We start from the raw sequence: 19,812 nt of genomic DNA on the forward strand, positions 1-19,812 counted from the left end.
CACTGGTCATTGGGGCAGACATCTTGGTCAGACTGGGAGCCCAACTGGACCTAGTCAACCGGGTCATCTGGACCCAAGCCGACGCTGCTAAGCACCCGTTCCAAGCTGACCCGGAACAAATGCGGTCAGGACAAACGATTCCCCAAGCCTGCCATGTCACTAGCGAATTTGACATTGTCATTCCCGCTAGGACTGCTGGTTCCCCTCTTAAGCTGGTCATCATGAAAGACCAACAGTTTCGTAGCCCCCAGGCGTTCTTCCAGCCTCTCAGATTCTTCATGGAGCTCGATTTAGCCGTGTGTGGGACTCCGCTGCTTGAAGTGAGTCATCGTTCCGCTTACCTCCTGGTTCAAAACTCCACGCGGGACGCCATCACGATCCCCGCCCGTCGGCCTTTAGGCCTTCTGATAGACCAGGCATTCCATGACTTTGAACTCACCATTCCAGTCATTGGTGAGCTGCCAACGCCGGACACTCATTCCGATCCAGTGGAACCTCCCTGGATCACTCTTCCTTTCCACATGATCCGCATCGAACCTCACATCATGCTTTGCGACGAGCGCATAGTCATGACCAAAACTGACACCCCGAAACACATGCTGGTGTACGCTCTTGCCACGCAATCGAGCAACGACACCCCTGCAACTGAGGTCGTCGATTCAGCTCTAGGTGAACCGTACCCAGGCTTCGAACGAGAAGTTCAACAACAGCTGGTGAAAGCTGACAGCCTGACCACGGACACCCAGAGACGACAGCTCCGTGAACTGTTCTACGACTTCAAGGCGATCTGGGCGCGAGATTCTAATGACTGCGGAGTCACGGACATCCACACCGTCCGAATCCCAACAGATCCGAACGCTCCACCGACGTTCGTGCGGCAATACAAAATCCCGTTAGCCGCATACGACTCAATACAAGAAACACTGGACACACTGCTGGAAAAGCAGATCATTCGTGAGTGTAACTCGACTTACAACTCCCCCTTATGGCCAGTGCTGAAACCGAACGGCAAGTGGCGTCTCACCATTGACTATAGGCAGCTGAACAAGCAAGTGCCCTTGTCAAGATGGCCCATGATCCATCTGGATCAAGAACTTGCCAAGGTGAAGGGTGCAAAGTTCTTCTCCACCGCCGACGTGGCGAGTGGATTCTGGACCATGCGCGTGGATCCAGCTGACCAGCACAAGCTGGCCTTTTCCTTTGGGAACCGCCAGCTAACTTTCAACCGATGTCCGTTCGGCTACGCGAACTCCCCCGCTGAATTCAACATCTTCTTGCATAAGGCAATGAGCGATGCCGCAGCTCGTGGCAACTTGATCTATGTCGATGACATCCTCATTAGGTCACAGACTTTTGATGCACACCTCGAAGAGATACGCCATGTTCTGTCCCAGCTGTCCAGAGCAGGAGCGAAGCTCTCTGTCACCAAAGGGCAGTGGTGTCGCACCAAAGTTGAATACGTTGGACTGTGCGTCGGGCCAGATGGCATTGAACCCCAGTCAGGGAGGGTGCGGGCTATCCAAGATATCAAAGCCCCATCCAACGTACCCGAACTCAGGAGCTTCTTAGGGGTCTGCAACTACTCCCGACAGTTCATCGAGGACTACGCGGAGATAGCACGACCGCTCACCGAGCTCCTCCGGAAGGATAAACCCTTCCAGTGGAGTGAGCCTCAAGAACTCGCGTTCAAGAGCATGAAGCAGAAGCTCTGCTCTGCTCCCTGCCTCGCGTATCCCGACAAAGACAAACCGTTCTTCTTGGAGGCTAGTTTCTCCACCCACTGCCTGAGCGCTGCACTGTCACAGCAGCATGACAAAGATCGCCGTGTCGTAGCATACGCCAGTCGGCCCCTCAGTGCTGTGGAGTTGAAATTTTCAGACTGCGAAAAAGCCCTGCTGGCCACGGTCTGGGCCGTTGAACACTTTCGCAGTTACATTGGTGGCCAGAAGGCGATGATAGAGACCAATCATCAACCGGTCTCGTTCTTGAACAGCCAGAGGCTGAGAGAGGGAAGAGTTTCGAACAGTCGCATCGCAGCTTGGATGATGGCACTACAGGGCTACGACGTCGAGGTGAAGTACGCCCAGAACCACAAGATGGCGCTTGGCCGAGGCCTGGCGGAATGCCAGCATTGCGACTGCGAGAATAGTCCGGATCAAACCGAACTAACAACCGTACCTGCTCTCCCCTCCGACCACCACTACTATGACGAGAACGTCTGCAAAGACCTCCCCACCGCTTACATAGATGGATGCTCATTCCATCATGAACGCAAAGTCCAAGCCGGTGTCGGTATCGTATGGGCGAACGGCCCTATACAAGGGAAATACCAACATCGACTCGGGGCTAAGACTAGCCAATATGCGGAGGTAGCAGCCGTGCTCATCGTCCTGCAACAAGCTGCCCGTGAGAACATCAAGCGGTTAGTCCTCTGCTCTGATTCAAATTATGCCAGGCATAGCTTCGTCTCACACTTTCCCTCGTGGAAGGTGCAGGACATGAAAAATGCAAGGGGCAAGGAAGTGAAACACTCCGAACTCTTCCTAGCATGCGATCGACTCGTAACCGAACAGGGAATGTGCGTCTATTGGAAGAAGGTGAAGGGACATTCTCAAGTCCCAGGACCTGACAAAGTCGGTAACGATGAGGCAGATGGCCTCGCCAAAGCGGGAGCCGTAGACGGCCCCCTTTGGGAATTCCAGCCGCCATGGCTTCCCGAGACGCCACGCCATGACGTAACCGCGATTACTCGCCGACAGGCTAGAGCAGGTCAAACTGACGCAGTACCCCAAGCAGGAACAGTGCAACTCGGCCGACTGCCCCAGGATGCCGACCTGGTGTCTATGCAGGAAAGGGATCCCGTGATCCACCAAATCCGTAAGTTCCTTGCGGACCCCGTGGCGTCCCCAATTTCCCCACAAGAGTTGCAACAGTCCCGAGACTTAAATCACCTTCACAATCTCAAAAACGGCTTAAAACTCGAGAAAGGACTCCTGGTGTACACACCACGCAACCAGGGACCTCCCCGGTGGGTCGTGCCCACAGATCATAGGGGGGTCATGTTTCAGTACGCTCACGACAGCCCGTGCGGGGGCCATAGGAACGCTCAGGCGACCTACCAGACACTCCAACAGATTGTCTATTGGCCCTTCATGATTCAGGACGTTACTGAGTATGTCAAAGGGTGCTTGATTTGCTGCCAATTCCGACCAGCCCAACCGTTGAACCGCGCCCCACTGCAAAGCAAAGGCATCTCATTCCCCTGGTCTAATCTCCAGATAGACTGGGTTGGACCAGTGCCGAAATCGGCTCGAGGTAATAAGTACCTCCTGACCGTCACTTGCGCGTTCACGAAGTGGGTGGAATGCTTGCCCGCCCCAAACGAAACCGCAGAGACCACCGCTCTCCTTCTTATGAACCATGTGTTCAGCCGTTGGGGCTTGCCCCTATCCATTGATTCCGACCGAGGTACTCATTTCACCGCAGAGGTCATGAGAGTGTTGTGGGAGATGCTCGGAGTCGAGGCAAAATTCCACATCGCGTATCATCCTCAGTCTTCCGGTCAGGTCGAACGCGCCAACCAAACCATCGTGAGCATGCTTCGCAAGTATGTGAGTCACCATGGCAAAGATTGGGACATCAAACTCCCTCTGGTGCTGATGGCCATTCGGTCCACTCCTCACCGCACCACCGGAGTCACCCCGTTCGAAATGATGACTGGCCGTGAAATGGTTCTTCCCTTACACCTCCTCTACCGACCAGAGGACCTAAGCGTTGCCACTGCGTACACCGCACACCAGTACGTCACCGACTTGCAACGCCACTTGCAGGCCACATTTGCGTGGGCCCAGGAACACCTCGAAAAGAGTGCAAAAGGACAGAAAGCTTACTACGACAGAAAGGCGACACACCGTGAGTACGAAGTAGGCGACAGAGTCCTATACTTCAATTTCACCAAACTGGTAGGAGTAGCCAGGAAATTCTTACCCCGTTGGTCCGGCCCTTTCGAAATCGTCGGTAAACTGTCCCCCGTCGCCTACCGCATCAAAACTTCGAAGCCCAGCCAGGCGCCTTCGTATAGATGGGTCCATAGCAACCAAATAAAGCTTTTTGAGCAGTCCACACTCCATAGGGGGGTGGACAAACAATAAGTTATAGCCTGCCCAACTTAGTTGCATGCCTCTCAATCCATAAGCGTGCATCTATAAGTAACCACCCTCGTTATCACTCAAATCGGAATAACAAACTCCTGTATGTTGCAGAATGGCCCCTCTCTGGATCCTCGGCATCTTCCTAGTCCTGCAGACCACATTGGCCGGTAACATAGTGGAACCAGGTCCGCCGAGTGGCATTGTTCTCCAAGATGCCCCAGGACTGCTCCTCACCAATTGCCGCGTCCATACCCAGCGCGTGTACACCCGCCTCGATCCTTGGGACGTGTACCGTAAGCATTTTAGATCGCCCACACAAACAAACCTCGAAACCGGGCCTGACTCCGAGATTGGGTCCAACATCGAACACGCCAAGCGTACCACAGTTCACATGCTCGAACAGTTACAGAAGTTCATAGTCACTGAGGAGGAACTCAGCGGCAAAACACGCCCTAAACGGTTCCTCGGAGGACTACTTACTGCTGCATCCGCCATTGGCTCTCTGTTCTCAATGGGCCTCTCTGCCGTTAACACCGTTAGCCTAACCGCGGTCAAACGAGAAATGAACATTCTTAAGGAAGAAATGCCAGAAATCCAGGGTAGACTACTAACTCAACAGGAGGAGCTGCAGGGCCTAGGCAAAACCCTGCAGGGAACCATACTAACCGTTAACATGCATTCTACATTAATCAAGAACACAGTACATGCCGTAGACAGGCTAGCGACAATCATGAGAAGCGAAGTCAAGTACGTCCGAGTAATCCGAGACCTAATGCAGGACCTGATGAGAGAAGTAAGTAGCTCTCTCAGCACCCTGAGTGGAGGTAAAATCCCACCATATTTGATACCCCTCAGCATGGTTGACAGCATACTCCGATCTACTACCACGACTAACGTTTACTCATCACAGATTCATCTGGCTTATAGTCTTGGCAGTGCTATCCCCATTTTTGTGAACCCTCAAAACCTAGAAATAGGCTTCATCCTCAATCTCCCTGTTATTGAACGGCAAAACATATACAGAATCAAATCTGTCCTTAATGTAGGTTTCTGGAACAACGACGTACACGTACGTTTGCAGACACCTTCCACCATAGCCTATCACGATGACAACCCCTCTATCTACCTCGTCCCTAATTTAGACATGTGCACCTCTACCAAAGATATCCACTGGGTCTGCCCCAGCAATCCCTTTATCCGAGACACCACAGACCGTCTCTGTGGATTGACAAAAGTCCCCGAGCAGAAGTGTGCAGGCAAATTGTCTATTAAAGATGAAGGAATAGGAACTAGAGTAGAAAGAGCTGGTAATCGGTGGCTAATCAACACTCCCCAAACTGAGATTCTGGTATCATATGATCAACATAACACTGCCACTAGAATGAAGATCCCTAACGAAACCTCTCTCCTAAGTGTCCCACTAGGAGCCACTGTTCACGTGGGTGACATCACCCTCCATCACCTTAGCGCTGACCAGTATGAGACCGAGATAGAAATGCCCGATGCCTTCCCAGGTCACGAACTTGAGATAAACTCCACCCTCCAAGCACAACTACTGCTGGAAGGGACCAAAACCGTGCAATTCGATCTTAAGCCCACTGGCATCGCTACCACTTTCTTGAATAACCGCGCAAACCCTTCGTCCGATCAAGGATCTTTAATAAGCCGAATTGCGCTGGGATTTCTAGCTAGCGGTTGGGTTATCACAGTCTTCATAGCCATCACTCTACACAGGTACATACTGACACTACACCGCAAACTGGACAAAACGATCTACGCACCTGAGAAATTAGATCGTGGCATTGTCCGATTCTCCATCAGGCCTAAGGCCTCCACTAACTTTCTTGAAGAGTAGGCTTGCTAACACGCTAACTAACCCCTCTTTTCCATTTTCCTTTATGGAGTTTTGATTATTTTTGTTTGCTGTGTGAAATATTGTATGTAGAAGGTAGTTAAGTAGCCATAGTGTAATTGTTTTCATGTCCAAGTGCCTATGCTTTCATGCCCAAGTGCCTATGCATCTTATGGACTGTATGAAATGAATTGAACTGTTGAACTGTGTCTGAAAGACTTTTCACAGAAAGGACCCTTGGAACTACCTCATTGTGGAACTACCTCATTGTGGATTACTAGGGACCGTGGGCCGCAGACTAAACACCATGTGCCCATAGGGTATCACTCCTTTCAGCGCCTATGGCCAAGGGGGGAATGTTGGTAACTCGCCAGCGCCCCCTATAACGATCCCACAATTTCCTTGCGCGCTCCACCCGGATGTGACGTGAAGTGGAACTGCTTTAACTGTATCGAGAGCGCCTCGATTCGCTCTCTCATGTTCTGACTACTGGAGTGGTCGGACGGACTGTAGGCACGCTCGCCTACAGTGTTGAGACTAACCGCTATTGTCTGAGAACAGCCTGTTCAAATTAGTTTCGGCCGAACTTTTGAACGACCCGCTAAGTTTCAGCGATATAGTGGTTTCGATTCTAAACCTTTGCAAAGTTTAACTACAGTTAAGTAGTTTTCCACGCTAAGAGGCATTTGCGGACAGCTTCGCTCCTCTCAGCCTTTTTCTCGTCGACGCATCACCGGAGGTTTCTCCTGAAGCACCGTGGGCCAGCTAGGCCTTCATCTCCCTGCTTCGTTAGCCGCGGTTGGACGCAACGCGCCGCTAACCTCCTCTCCTCGGACTGCGACCCTCAGCGCGGACATCGGAGAAAGAACTTCCATCGCATTGAGTAGGCACTTGGGCAAATTTTTAATTTGTAGCTTATTCAGATGGTTGTTAGGGTCATGTTTAAGCTTTGAGCTATTTAGCATACCCGCTCAGACACGGAAGGTGTTTGTTTGTTTTTATTGTTTGTTTGTTTGTTTTTATTGTTTGTTTTGGTTCTGTTTTTTTTCTTTGAACTTGTTAGACAGGGTATCTTGCATGATATCTTTCCTTAACTCCATTGCTAGCTTCCCTATCTGATTAGCAGCGCAGCGACAAGTTTGTTATTTTAAGCTCCGAGGCTAGACCGCTACAAGGCCTAGTTCTCTCCATCCAACACATATACACACTCTCTCACACTCTTTCTCTCTCTCTCTCTCTCGCGTTGAGTTCTTTGCCTAGATAGTCTGTTGGAAATTGTTGTTAAGTGCAGTGTTTGGATCCAGCTGTAGCGTGGTCAGATTCTCCTTAGCAACTTATTGCTAGCTGGTAGGCTTGTGTTCTCGACTAGGCCTGCAGGCGCCATTTTTCCGACGCCATTTTGATACCTTCCTCATTGAGTTACCTGTGATACGACACCTAGGCACTGACCGCCATTTTGTTTAAGCATTGCCAGAGTGGCTAGCATTAGCATCTGCCCACAGATACCTACACAAAGCACACATTAGCCACAGAGCTAATCCTTTGTTCTATTTAGCTAACATTCCTTTGTTTTAGCTAACATTCCTTTGTTTTAGCTAACGACAAGCTAGGTCACACACACACACACACACACACGCATCGGCTTGCCCTAGCCTCACACACACGCACACACAAGGGATTCTTTTCTTTTCTTTTTTTTCCTTCTCTCTTTCTCTCTCTCTTTCCCTCAAATTTATAGTCCAGGTGTAATTGTTCCATTGTTTTGTCTTGTTATTACCTTTGCTGACATTGAATGTATTTTGAGTTTATTATTATTAGTGAGTAGTAGACAAATAAAAGCTAATAAAATTGAATTGCATTTTACTTGTTCCTGTTGTTTATTCACAAGGTCAACTATTTAGAACTCCTTTTTCCTTCAGAATTTAGCTTTTGTATACAACTGGGTTTCCCATCTAATACAGAGCTACCATTAATCTTGAGTGTAACCATTCACGGTGAGTATTAAGATTAATAATTTAAGATTTTATGAGACTGATCTTTATTTATAAATTGATTAATTTAATTATCAATTATTACATAATTTATAATTTAATTAATCCCAATTCAACCTACATAAGTATGTAAAGATGTAGTGATGATCAGAAATGTTTTGGATGCAGCAAACATCTATTCATCATTAGCTACAGAATAATAATTTTGTATCTCCAGTGCAAAACTACAGAAGCAAATGTCAGATACTGAACACGTTCGTCTTTATTTGGGGTAAGTGAAAAACTGTGTAAATTTGATTCTTCAATGAACAAAGTACATAAGACATCTGGAAATTGAAATTTTTTTTTTCTTTAAGTGATGTTCCACTTTTTCAAATAATATGGTGCTAATGATCGATTGGTGTGATATCGTCTGAACTCACTTACTCACCCTGACGCCTGTAGATCAATTGGTCTGTCAGTTGCCAGTCTCCTGCAAAGCTGTCTGCGTCTACACTGAGTATCCACCGCAGACTTGCTAGGCCTGTCGCGGGTTTGCCAGACAAGCAACCATTCACACTCACATGGGCAATTTAGAGTTGCCAGTTAACCTAATCCGCAGGTCTTTGTACCGTGGGAGGAAACCCACACAGGCCTGGAGAGATCAAGCAAACTCCACACAGTAAATAAAGGCCCCTGTCGGCTTTAAGATTCAAATCCGGAACCTTCTTGTTGTGAGGCGACAGTGATAACCACTGCACCACTGTGATTATTTTTCTATAACAGTACAGTCTGAAGTGCGGTGTCCCTCTTATACCAGTGATAAGAGGAAACAGCAATGTGCCAACATTTCAATTATTAATATATTACTGAATGACCCATCATACTTTTTGATTGTTTGTAATTACATTTGTGAAACAAGATAATTCCTGTTATCACATTATCGCAACAGTCTTTCACACATTTTCTACGTTTTGTAAAAAAGGAACCTCCTGCTGAAATCCATCCATCCATTATCTGTAACCACTTATCCTGTGCAGGGTCACAGATAAGCTGGAGTCTATCCCAGCTGACTATGGGCAAGAGACAAGGTACACCCTGAACAAGTCGCCAGGTCATCGCAGGGCTGACACAGAGACACAAACAATCATTCACACTCATACCTACGGTCAATTTAGAGCCACCAATTAGCCTAACCTGCATGTCTTTGGACTGTGGGGGAAACCGGAGCACCCGGAGGAAACCCACACAGACACAGAAAGAACCTGCAAACTCCATACAGAAAGGCCCTCGTCAGCCGCTGGGCTCGAAACCAGGACCTTCTTGCTGTGAGGTGACAGTGCTAACCACTACACCACCGTGCCACCCTGCTGAAATACATTTAAAAGGAAATAAAATATATAGTATAAATTCTCACCTGAGTCAGACACCACAGGCTGAGATGGCATGTACTGCAGCCTAACTAGTTTGTGTTTATCTGAAACAGAAAACTGATAATTGATATCAAAGTCTTCATAGAAAATCTGACTGAACTGAATAATTCAGTTCAGTCAGATTTTGTAACAAAGACCAATTGACCAACAAAATTGGTTTGTAACAAAGACCAATTGCACCGCCTCGTCTCAGAGACTAATTACTTTCAGTGCAGTTTGGCAAAGCTCTTACCTTTGTACTGCTTATCATAAGCTTCACCAAGAAATTGGTTAATACGATCTGATGGAATGGCAAAGGAGATCCCAGCTGTCACCTTCAGTGTGTTTATCCCAATAACCTCACCATCCTGCAGTTAAACAAAGACTTAAATGTCATAGAACATCACTTTTGTAATGAGAGCGAACTAAACTCCTGTTGAAAGGAACATCGATACATGGCTAATACTTACAAGGTTAACGAGTGGGCCACCTGAGTTTCCATACTACTCAAAAGAGTGGTACAGGAGAAACACAATGTTAAAAATAGCAAATATTTAGCTGCTGACATTAGAGATGGCATTTGGACTGAAGTCTCACATTGATGATGGCATCAGTCTGAATGTAGTCCATGTCCGAGTCCCGGATGCCAAGCTCCTTGCCATCTCTCTGTGCTGTGCTCACAATGCCTGTAGTCACGGTGTTCTGCAGAGCAAACGGGCTGCCGATGGCCACCACAAACTCACCCGGGCGTAGATCAGCTGAGTGGCCCAGAGGAAGAACTGGAAGCTTTTTCTGATACATAAAAATAAACATACAAAAAATGAAACATGTTCTGTATATGGTTGTACATGGCTGACACAGACTGTGTCATTATATTTATAGCACTATAATTACAAATCTCATCTCATCTCATCTCATCTCATTATCTCTAGCCGCTTTATCCTTCTACAGGGTCGCAGGCAAGCTGGAGCCTATCCCAACTGACTACGGGTGAAAGGCGGGGTACACCCTGGACAAGTCGCCAGGTCATCACAGGGCTGACACATAGACAACCATTCACACTCACACCTACAGTCAATTTTAGAGTCACCAGTTAACCTAACCTGCATGTCTTTGGACTGTGGGGGAAACCGGAGCACCCGGAGGAAACCCACGCGGACACGGGGAGAACATGCAAACTCCACACAGAAAGGCCCTCGCCGGCCCCGGGGCTCGAACCCAGGACCTTCTTGCTGTGAGGTGACAGCGCTAACCACTACACCACCGTGCCGCCCATAATTACAAATATTTCTTATAATTTGCTATATTTTTCTTTGTTTTAGCAATACTAGTAAAGACATGGCTTTTTCGGCTTCCAAAGACAGTTCATGAAATTCAAATCACAATTTATTATGCATAAACACTTCAACAACTTATTCCACTTTTGCTTCTGTGTCTCTTCACATAAATTAGATCTTAAAGGATAAATAATTTTTTTTAATTCCTCTTTAGTATAATGGTCTGCACTTCTGAAAAAATGAGAAGTTAAGAAATAAAATGGATCATTCTGACCCAAACATAGTGTAAGGGTTAAAACTGAGAAATCAGAGTAAGAAAAAGAAACAAAGAAAGAGAATTTCAACTGTAAACAACAAGAAGGCTATGAGACAGAAATATGAGGCGAAATGATGATGAAAACAGAAATAAACTCTCTGTGAGGTCTGCTAACACTCTTAAGTAAGAACACTCTCTGACACCACTGCTTTTCTTATCCCGGACTTTCACACAGCCTATCTTTTCCATCTCCGATAATATAAACCAAACATTCAGTTCAGTTTCCAGTCAGACTGGTCACTTTCAAGTGTTTATTTCTAAAATTCCCATACTAGCACTGTATCAAGCCACTATTAGCATGTCTATGTAGCCTAGATGAATTGGGGAGTGAGACATAAACCAGCGCTTGAGTATGAGAGGTGAGCTCACAGAGCCAGCTGTGGTGTATATGTGAGAATTCCCATCAGTAGTGCTGATAATAGCCAAGTAATCCACAGTGTATGTGGAAAGTTAATTAACACCCATAAATGTCTCAAGGGAAAAGACTAATCTGTGCCAGGAAACCTTACAGCCTCATAAAAGCCTTTTTAGGTAATGTGCATTTCTGGTTCACCTAGGCACCCTGGATTTGCTTAGCTTAGCATTATGTAGTGTGACTGTAGTGATATTGTGATTTTCAGCTATTCTATGGTCATAATGAGTGCATTTCTTAGAGAGAGTCATATTTTGTGGTGTGAATTAGGGTCATGAAGATATCAGTATGTCTGTATAGTCCGACCATGACATACCTGGCATACTGTATATTAATGGCATGGTTTAGATCCATCCATCCATCCATCCATTATCTGTAACCACTTATCCTATGCAGGGTCCTGGGCAAACTGGAGTCTATCCCAGCTGACTATGGGCGAGAGGCCGGGTATACCCTGGACAAGTCGCCAGGTTATCGCAGGGCTGACACAGAGACAAATAACCATTCACACCTACGGTCAATTTAGAGCCACCAATTAACCTAACCCGCATGTCTCTGGACTGTGGGGGAAACCGGAGCACCCGGAGGAAACCCACACAGACACGAGAAGAACATGCAAACTACACACAGAAAGGCCCCCGTCGACCACTGGGCTCAAACCCAGAACCTTCTTGCTGTAAGGTGACAGTGCTAACCACTACACCATCGTGCCGTCTTTATGGCTCAGATGTTAATGTAAAATTATTTTTATACATGAAACAAATAGGCTAGTCTCGTTTTAAAAAACAAACTAGAAAACTAATTCTTCCTAATATTCTTTTAAAGAGGGAGGCATGGTGGTGTAGTGGTTAGTGCTGTCACCTCACAGCAAGAAGTTCCGGGTTCGAGCCCCGTGGCCGGTGAGGGCCTTTCTGTGTGGAGTTTGCATGGTGTCCACGTGGGGGTGCTCCGGTTTCCCCCACAGTCCAAAGACATGCAGGTTGCGTTAACTGGTGACTCTAAATTGACCGTAGGTGTGAATGGTTGTCTGTGTCTATGTGTCAGCCCTGTGATGACCTGGCGACTTGTCCAGGGTGTACCCTGCCTTTCACCCGTAGTCAGCTGGGATAGGCTCCAGCTTGCCTGCGACCCTGTAGAACAGGATTAAGCGGCTAGAGATAATGAGATGAGATGAGATTCTTTTAAAGAGCATTAATGCCAAATTAACGCCAGTGAAGTACAATATATGTCTATTTTCATGCCTCTCGCTAGATGCTGTTTAAAACATTTGACTTGATTGATTACAACAATGTATTTTGGCAACTAGTCAGTCAAAAGCTTTGTCCATCCATAGGTTCATTTGATCACTACTCTAAATCCAGCTTCTCTTACCCTTGGGTTGACTTTGATGGTTGCGATGTCAGACTTCTTGTCAATGTCGGTTATGGAGGCTTCGTACGTTTTGCCATCACGAAGCTGCACCCGAAGCTGCTGTCGGCCCGCTGTAGTGGCGCTGCTGCTCACCACATGAGCGTTGGTTACGATTACACCAGATTCTGTCACGATGAACCCTGAACCGCTGGATAATGGTACGTGTTGACCAAACAGTGGATGGCTAGACACAAGCATTGAAGAAGTGGCTGCATTTGTACAATGTAATTTATAACCATGTTACATTTTAGCATGAAGGTAAGGGAAGATATGCTTTTATTCTATCCACATTCACTGGATATGAGCAATCGCGCGCTGTGATTGGCTACTGTACTACTAGGCTATCAGCTCACATACCGTGAGTAGAGAAAAACAAAATGGCGGCGCGTGTTGCTGAACCAGCTGAGGATGAAATAAAAACTCTCCTTGAAAACAAAACCCCAAAAAATACAAAAAAGCAACAAAATATGGAATGAAAGTATTTGATGGTAAGAATGTATCTTTTTTATTTTTCAAGAATTATTATTATAGCATTTTTCACAAATTGTTCCTGTGATTTCACCAGGTTTGTTAACCGGAAAAGATTTTGTCAGACGTTTTGTATAAAGTTTTTATTTATCAAATTTGAAAAAAATAAAAATAAAAATGCTCTGTTTCTCAAAATACAATGAATGTGGATAGAATAAAACAGTTATTCCACTCAAACTCATCATATATGGCTCATAGCTAACTCGGTGCTATGCACCTCATCGGCTATCAACTCATGTACGACTCGATTTCATGGAATAATTGTTAATTATACTACACTATTGCTGAATTCACAAATCCGATTGTTCAGAAAGTGTTGATTAGTTTTCTATGACAGCAGTTCTGACAGCAGTGCTGGCTGTTATTCAAATCACAGGTTTATATGAATGCACTTATTCTAATACTTTATATTTTCCATAATAACAAATCATTCAAAGAGACTCGTTGGTCCACATAATCTAAGAATATTATAAGGGATTAAAAATGTGTTATTTAACAACAAAAATTACTTTTTGTTTAAGCACAAGGCAATTAAAGGATTTCGTAACCACAGAAGTCATACTGTACAGCTTGGACTTCAAAACAACCCCTGCACATACTTCTTAAATTTGTCTATCTTTCAAACTTGTATATTTTAGGTTATTCTTATTTTTTATTCTATGTAATAACTACTTTTGTCTATTTTCAAATTCTTTTACTTAAACTGTTCAAGTACCAACCACCAAAGCAAATTCCTTGTATGTGAGAACGGACTTGGCAATAAACTCAATTCTGATTCTGACTTATTTGTTGAAAGTTTTCTGCAATGAGAGTTCCAACATTTATGGGGAAAAAGTCTCCTGTTTTCGCGTTTTGTAATTGTAACTGAGGTAAGGCGGTAACTGTTAAGCTTTTTGTTATGGGAAGTCTTCAGGACTTTCCACTTAGCAGTTTCTGGTAACATGACAAGTTGCATTTTTCTTCCTCTGTCTTATTAACTTCATGAACATGTGAGAGGATGTCTGTTTTTAGCTGCTATTATGAAAGTGGTAATGTAAACTGACTTGTGGATGTTCAACAACACTAAATGTAATAAACTGATCAAAAGGTGCATCATTTTTTTAAAGAATAAAATTTTAATCATTGGCAAATTGCTGTGGTACAACCCTGATTCTAAAAAAGTTGGGACAAAGTACAAATTGTAAATAAAAACGGAATGCAATGATGTGGAAGTTTCTAAATTCCATATTTTATTCAGAATAGAACATAGATGACATATCAAATGTTTAAACTGAGAAAATGTATCATTTAAAGAGAAAAATTAGGTGATTTTAAATTTCATGACAACAACACATCTCAAATAAGTTGGGACAAGGCCATGTTTACCACTGTGAGACATCCCCTTTTCTCTTTATAACAGTCTGTAAACATCTGGGGACTGAGGAGACAAGTTGCTCAAGTTTAGGAATAGGAATGTTAACCCATTCTTGTCTAATGCAGGATTCTAGTTGCTCAACTGTCTTAGGTCTTTTTTGTTGTATCTTCCGTTTTATGATGCGCCAAATTTTTTCTATGGGTGAAAGATCTGGACTGCAGGCTGGCCAGTTCAGTACCCGGACCCTTCTTCTACGCAGCCATGATGCTGTAATTGATGCAGTATGTGGTTTGGCATTGTCATGTTGGAAAATGCAAGGTCTTCCCTGAAAGAGACGTCGTCTGGATGGGAGCATATGTTGCTCTAGAACCTGGATATACCTTTCAGCATTGATGGTGTCTTTCCAGATGTGTAAGCTGCCCATGCCACACGCACTAATGCAACCCCATACCATCAGAGATGCAGGCTTCTGAACTGAGCGCTGATAACAACTAGGGTCGTCCTTCTCCTCTTTAGTCCAAATGACACAGCGTCCCTGATTTCCATAAAGAACTTCAAATTTTGATTTGTCTGACCACAGAACAGTTTTCCACTTTGCCACAGTCCATTTTAAATGAGCCTTGACCCAGAGAAGACGTCTGCGCTTCTGGATCATGTTTAGATACGGCTTCTTCTTTGAACTATAAAGTTTTAGCTGGCAACGGCGGATGGCACGGTGAATTGTGTTCACAGATAATGTTCTCTGGAAATATTCCTGAGCTCATTTTGTGATTTCCAATACAGAAGCATGCCTGTATGTGATGCAGTGCCGTCTAAGGGCCCGAAGATCACGGGCACCCAGTATGGTTTTCCGGCCTTGACCCTTACGCACAGAGATTCTTCCAGATTCTCTGAATCTTTTGATGATATTATGCACTGTAGATGATGATATGTTCAAACTCCTTGCAATTTTACACTGTCGAACTCCTTTCTGATATTGCTCCACTATTTGTCGGCGCAGAATTAGGGGGATTGGTGATCCTCTTCCCATCTTTACTTCTGAGAGCCGCTGCCACTCCAAGACGCTCTTTTTATACCCAGTCATGTTAATGACCTATTGCCAATTGACCTAATGAGTTGCAATTTGGTCCTCCAGCTGTTCCTTTTTTGTACCTTTAACTTTTCCAGCCTCTTATTGCCCCTGTCCCAACTTTTTTGAGATGTGTTGCTGTCATGAAATTTCAAATGAGCCAATATTTGGCATGAAATTTCAAAATGTCTCACTTTCGACATTTGATATGTTGTCTATGTTCTATTGTGAATAAAATATCAGTTTTTGAGATTTGTAAATTATTGCATTCCGTTTTTATTTACAATTTGTACTTTGTCCAAACTTTTTTGGAATCAGGGTTGTATATAAGATCAATAAAACATGGCATGAGCGTACCATTAGAGGAAAAGAATCAACCAATTGTTGATTATTTTCCTGTAACAGCATGTCCAGTCATTGCTTAATAATAATAATATGTTGTTTGTGGCAAAATGGCTGTAATTATATGACAAATAAGGTATTATAAAATGAAAGTCAATATTATATTGTTCGTCAAAAAGATAGTTCAGTGAGACATCATTGTATGTATCCAAGTAGTTAACCAAACCAAGAGGGTTAGTATAAGTTGTCATTGTGAGACATAAATAATACTGACCTACTTGAAAACAATACAGGAATTTCGATGCTGTTTCAGCTTTTCATCTAAACTGTCTCAGAGCAACAATAATGTGAAATTAAACACACAACTCTAAGCTGTATCATCACAAGTCACCTTGTTCTATTTATACTTTTCATGCTTGGCTATCTTTCACATATTTCACATACCTTATTGCTATAATAGTTGTTTTGCTCAACCATCAAACCAAACTGGAACCACAACTGGAAACCAAACCACCAGCTGTTTTCAAGAGAACAACGCCTCAACAATTTTCCCAACAGGCTGGATTCATTATTTAGACAAGTAATATAAAGTAAGGCAGGGGAACAGACGGGTTCTGAACAGGTCTGGGTCTGTATGGATGCAGCAACTTATTTTATAGCTGATTGGTAAGAAGGTGTTGATTAATTTTCTACGTAACAGCAGCTCTGACATTAGTCCTGGCTTTAATTTAAATCACAGGTTTATATTATTGCACACATTCTAATATGGTATTGTTTCTATAGTAAAAACTCCTTCACAGGGACTAGTTCACATTTATTGAAGGAGTCTCCAGTGTTCGCATTTTGTAAGTTTTCCACCACAGGAAAGGCTTTAGGATAGAAGATTTCTGGTTTCTGAGTAACATACAGTGGTGCTTGAAAGTTTGTGAACCCTTTAGAATTTTCTGTATTTCTGCATAAATATGACCTAAAACATCATCAGATTTTCACACAAGTCCTAAAAGTAGATAAAGAGAACCCAGTTAAACAAATGAGACAAAAATATTATACTTGGTCATTCATTTATTGAGGAAAATGATCCAATATTACATATCTGTGAGTGGCAAAAGTATGTGAACCTCTAGGATTAGCAGTTAGTTTAAAGGTGAAATTAGAGTCAGATGTTTTCAATCAATGGGATGATGATCAAGTGTGAGTGGGCACCCTGTTTTATTTAAAGAACAGGGATCTATCAAAGTCTGATCATCACAACACATGTTTGTGGAAGTGTATCATGGCATGAACAAAGGAGATTTCTGAGGACCTCAGAAAAAGCGTTGTTGATGTTCATCAGGCTGGAAAAGGTTACAAAACCATCTCTAAAGAGTTTAGACTCCACCAATCCACAGTCAGACAGATTGTGTACAAATGGAGGAAATTCAAGACCATTGTTACCCTCCCAAGGAGTGGTCGACCAACAAAGATCACTCCAAGAGCAAGGTGTGTAATAGTCAGTGAGGTCACAAAGGACCCCAGGGTAACTTCTAAGCAACTGAAGGCTTCGCTCACGTTGGCTAATGTTAATGTTCATGAGTCCACCATCAGAAGAACACTGAACAACAATGGTGTGCATGGCAGGGTTGCTAGGAGAACGCCACTGCTCTCCAAAAAGAACATTGCTGCTCGTCTGCAGTTTGCTAAAGATCACGTGGACAAGCCAGAAGGCTATTCGAAAAATATTTTGTGGATGGATGAGACCAAAATAGAACTTTTTGGTTTAAATGAGAAGCGTTATGTTTGGAGAAAGGAAAACACTGCATTCCAGCATAAGAACCTTATCCCATCTGTGAAACATGGTGGTGGTAGTATCATGGTTCGGGCCTGTTTTGCTGCATCTGGGCCAGGACGGCTTGCCATCATTGATGGAATAATGAATTCTGAATTATACCAGCGAATTGTAAAGGAAAATGTCAGGACATCTGTCCATGAACTGAATCTCAAGAGGTGGGTCATGCAGCAAGACAACGACCCTAAGCACACAAGTTGTTCTACCAAAGAATGGTTAAAGAAGAATAAAGTTAATGTTTTGGAATGGCCAAGTCAAAGTCCCGACCTTAATCCAATCAAAATGTTGTGGAAGGACCTGAAGCAAGCAGTTCATGTGAGGAAACCCACCAACACCCCAGAGCTGAAGCTGTTCTGTACGGAGGAATGGGCTAAAATTCCTCCAAGCCGGTGTGCAGGACTGATCAACAGTTACCGGAAATATTTAGTTGCAGTCATTGCTGCACAAGGGGGTCACACCAGATACTGAAAGCAAAGGTTCACATACTTTTGCCACTCACAGATATGTAATATTGGATCATTTTCCTCAATAAATAAATGACCAAGTATAATATTTTTGTCTCATTTGTTTAACTGGGTTCTCTTTATCTACTTTTAGGACTTGTGTGAAAATCTGATGATGTTTTAGGTCATATTTATGCAGAAATATAGAAAATTCTGAAGGGTTCACAAACTTTCAAGCACCACTGTAACTTGCTTTTTTTACTTCAAAAGTGTAGTATGAACTTCAAAAGAAAGAAAAAGAGGCTGGTGAGAAAGCAACTGTTATAGCTGCTATAGCATAAGTCATAGACGAAGCATGAAGCAACATGCACAGAGGTTGTAATTACCTGAGGAAGAGCTCGATATGGACCACAGCAGGGGCGATTTTTTCCACAACATCAGCGATGAAGTTAAACTTGTACCTGGGGCTGTTGTGGTGTGTGGGACCTATACTAGCAGAAAGAATTTTGGATGTTAATGATATAAATCAGTCACTAATGATAGCAATATTAAAACTTTGTCTCTCTCTCTCTCTCTATTAATGTCATATCAAATCCCACAGATATTACAGTCATCTGTGGTTTCACAAGAACATAACTGGCCAAGCTCTCTGGTTGGGAGAGATGATATTGCTCACTTCCCTGTCAGTTAGGGTGACACTAACAAATCATGGGCATGTGTATGTGGAAGAGGGCAGTTAACACATTCCTTTAATTGTGTTCAGTTGCCCTATGATGTACAAAAACATGGGCAGCAGTATGAAAAGCTGTAGTGGCTGACTGCATGTGTCCTGGAGGAAGCATGTGCTATCCCTAACCCTCTCTGGTTAGTAGCTATCATGTGATGAGGGAAGAACTACTAGTCACAATGAGCAAATAGAGAGAGAATGAAATAAAAAATAATAATAAAAAGCTAAATATAACACCAAATGATAAGGATATTCTGAACCGATCATTTTAGTATATTTCTAAAATACGTATCAAATACATTGCTAAATCAATTTTTATTTTTATCCCATATATAAATTTATTACATAGACACACGTTTTACTGAGAAATACGCCACTTGTATTTTTCATAAGAACTACATACTTTCCAATATCCTCACTAGTGAGGATATCGATGAATTGTTTTGATTAACTTGCGTCGTTTGTTTGTGAATGTGTCTATATAATAAAAAGTAAATTACACATTGGCTTGAAGATATGAAGTTTATCTTTTTGGGCTGAAAAACTTGTATTTTTCAAATGAAATACACCGCGGACCTGAGTGACATATTTAAATAATATTGGCTGGCACTGAGTGGTATCTCAGATATATTCCATTCAGCTAGCATGATACTGAACGAGTCAAAGACGAGTAGCTGAATGAAATATATCTGATATGCCACGAAAAAAAGCCAGCCAATATTAT

General features: G+C 43.8%; 1 protein-coding gene across 1 annotated transcript in view; it reads right to left on the reverse strand.

Moving 5' to 3' along the window:
* LOC132889684 (serine protease HTRA3-like) overlaps positions 1 to 19,812 on the reverse strand; it is a 37,317-nt gene that overhangs the window by 10,516 nt on the left and 6,989 nt on the right. Inside the window, exons 2-7 of the mRNA XM_060926426.1 lie at positions 18,748 to 18,847; positions 12,762 to 12,984; positions 9,983 to 10,177; positions 9,856 to 9,888; positions 9,639 to 9,753; positions 9,391 to 9,450 (exon numbers count right to left, since the gene is read on the reverse strand). Coding sequence (XP_060782409.1) covers positions 9,391 to 9,450; positions 9,639 to 9,753; positions 9,856 to 9,888; positions 9,983 to 10,177; positions 12,762 to 12,984; positions 18,748 to 18,847 — 726 coding nt within the window. The remainder of the gene's footprint in view (positions 1 to 9,390; positions 9,451 to 9,638; positions 9,754 to 9,855; positions 9,889 to 9,982; positions 10,178 to 12,761; positions 12,985 to 18,747; positions 18,848 to 19,812) is intronic.

The sequence above is a fragment of the Neoarius graeffei genome, chromosome 7, assembly GCF_027579695.1.
Source record: "Neoarius graeffei isolate fNeoGra1 chromosome 7, fNeoGra1.pri, whole genome shotgun sequence".
Taxonomy (NCBI): domain Eukaryota; kingdom Metazoa; phylum Chordata; class Actinopteri; order Siluriformes; family Ariidae; genus Neoarius; species Neoarius graeffei.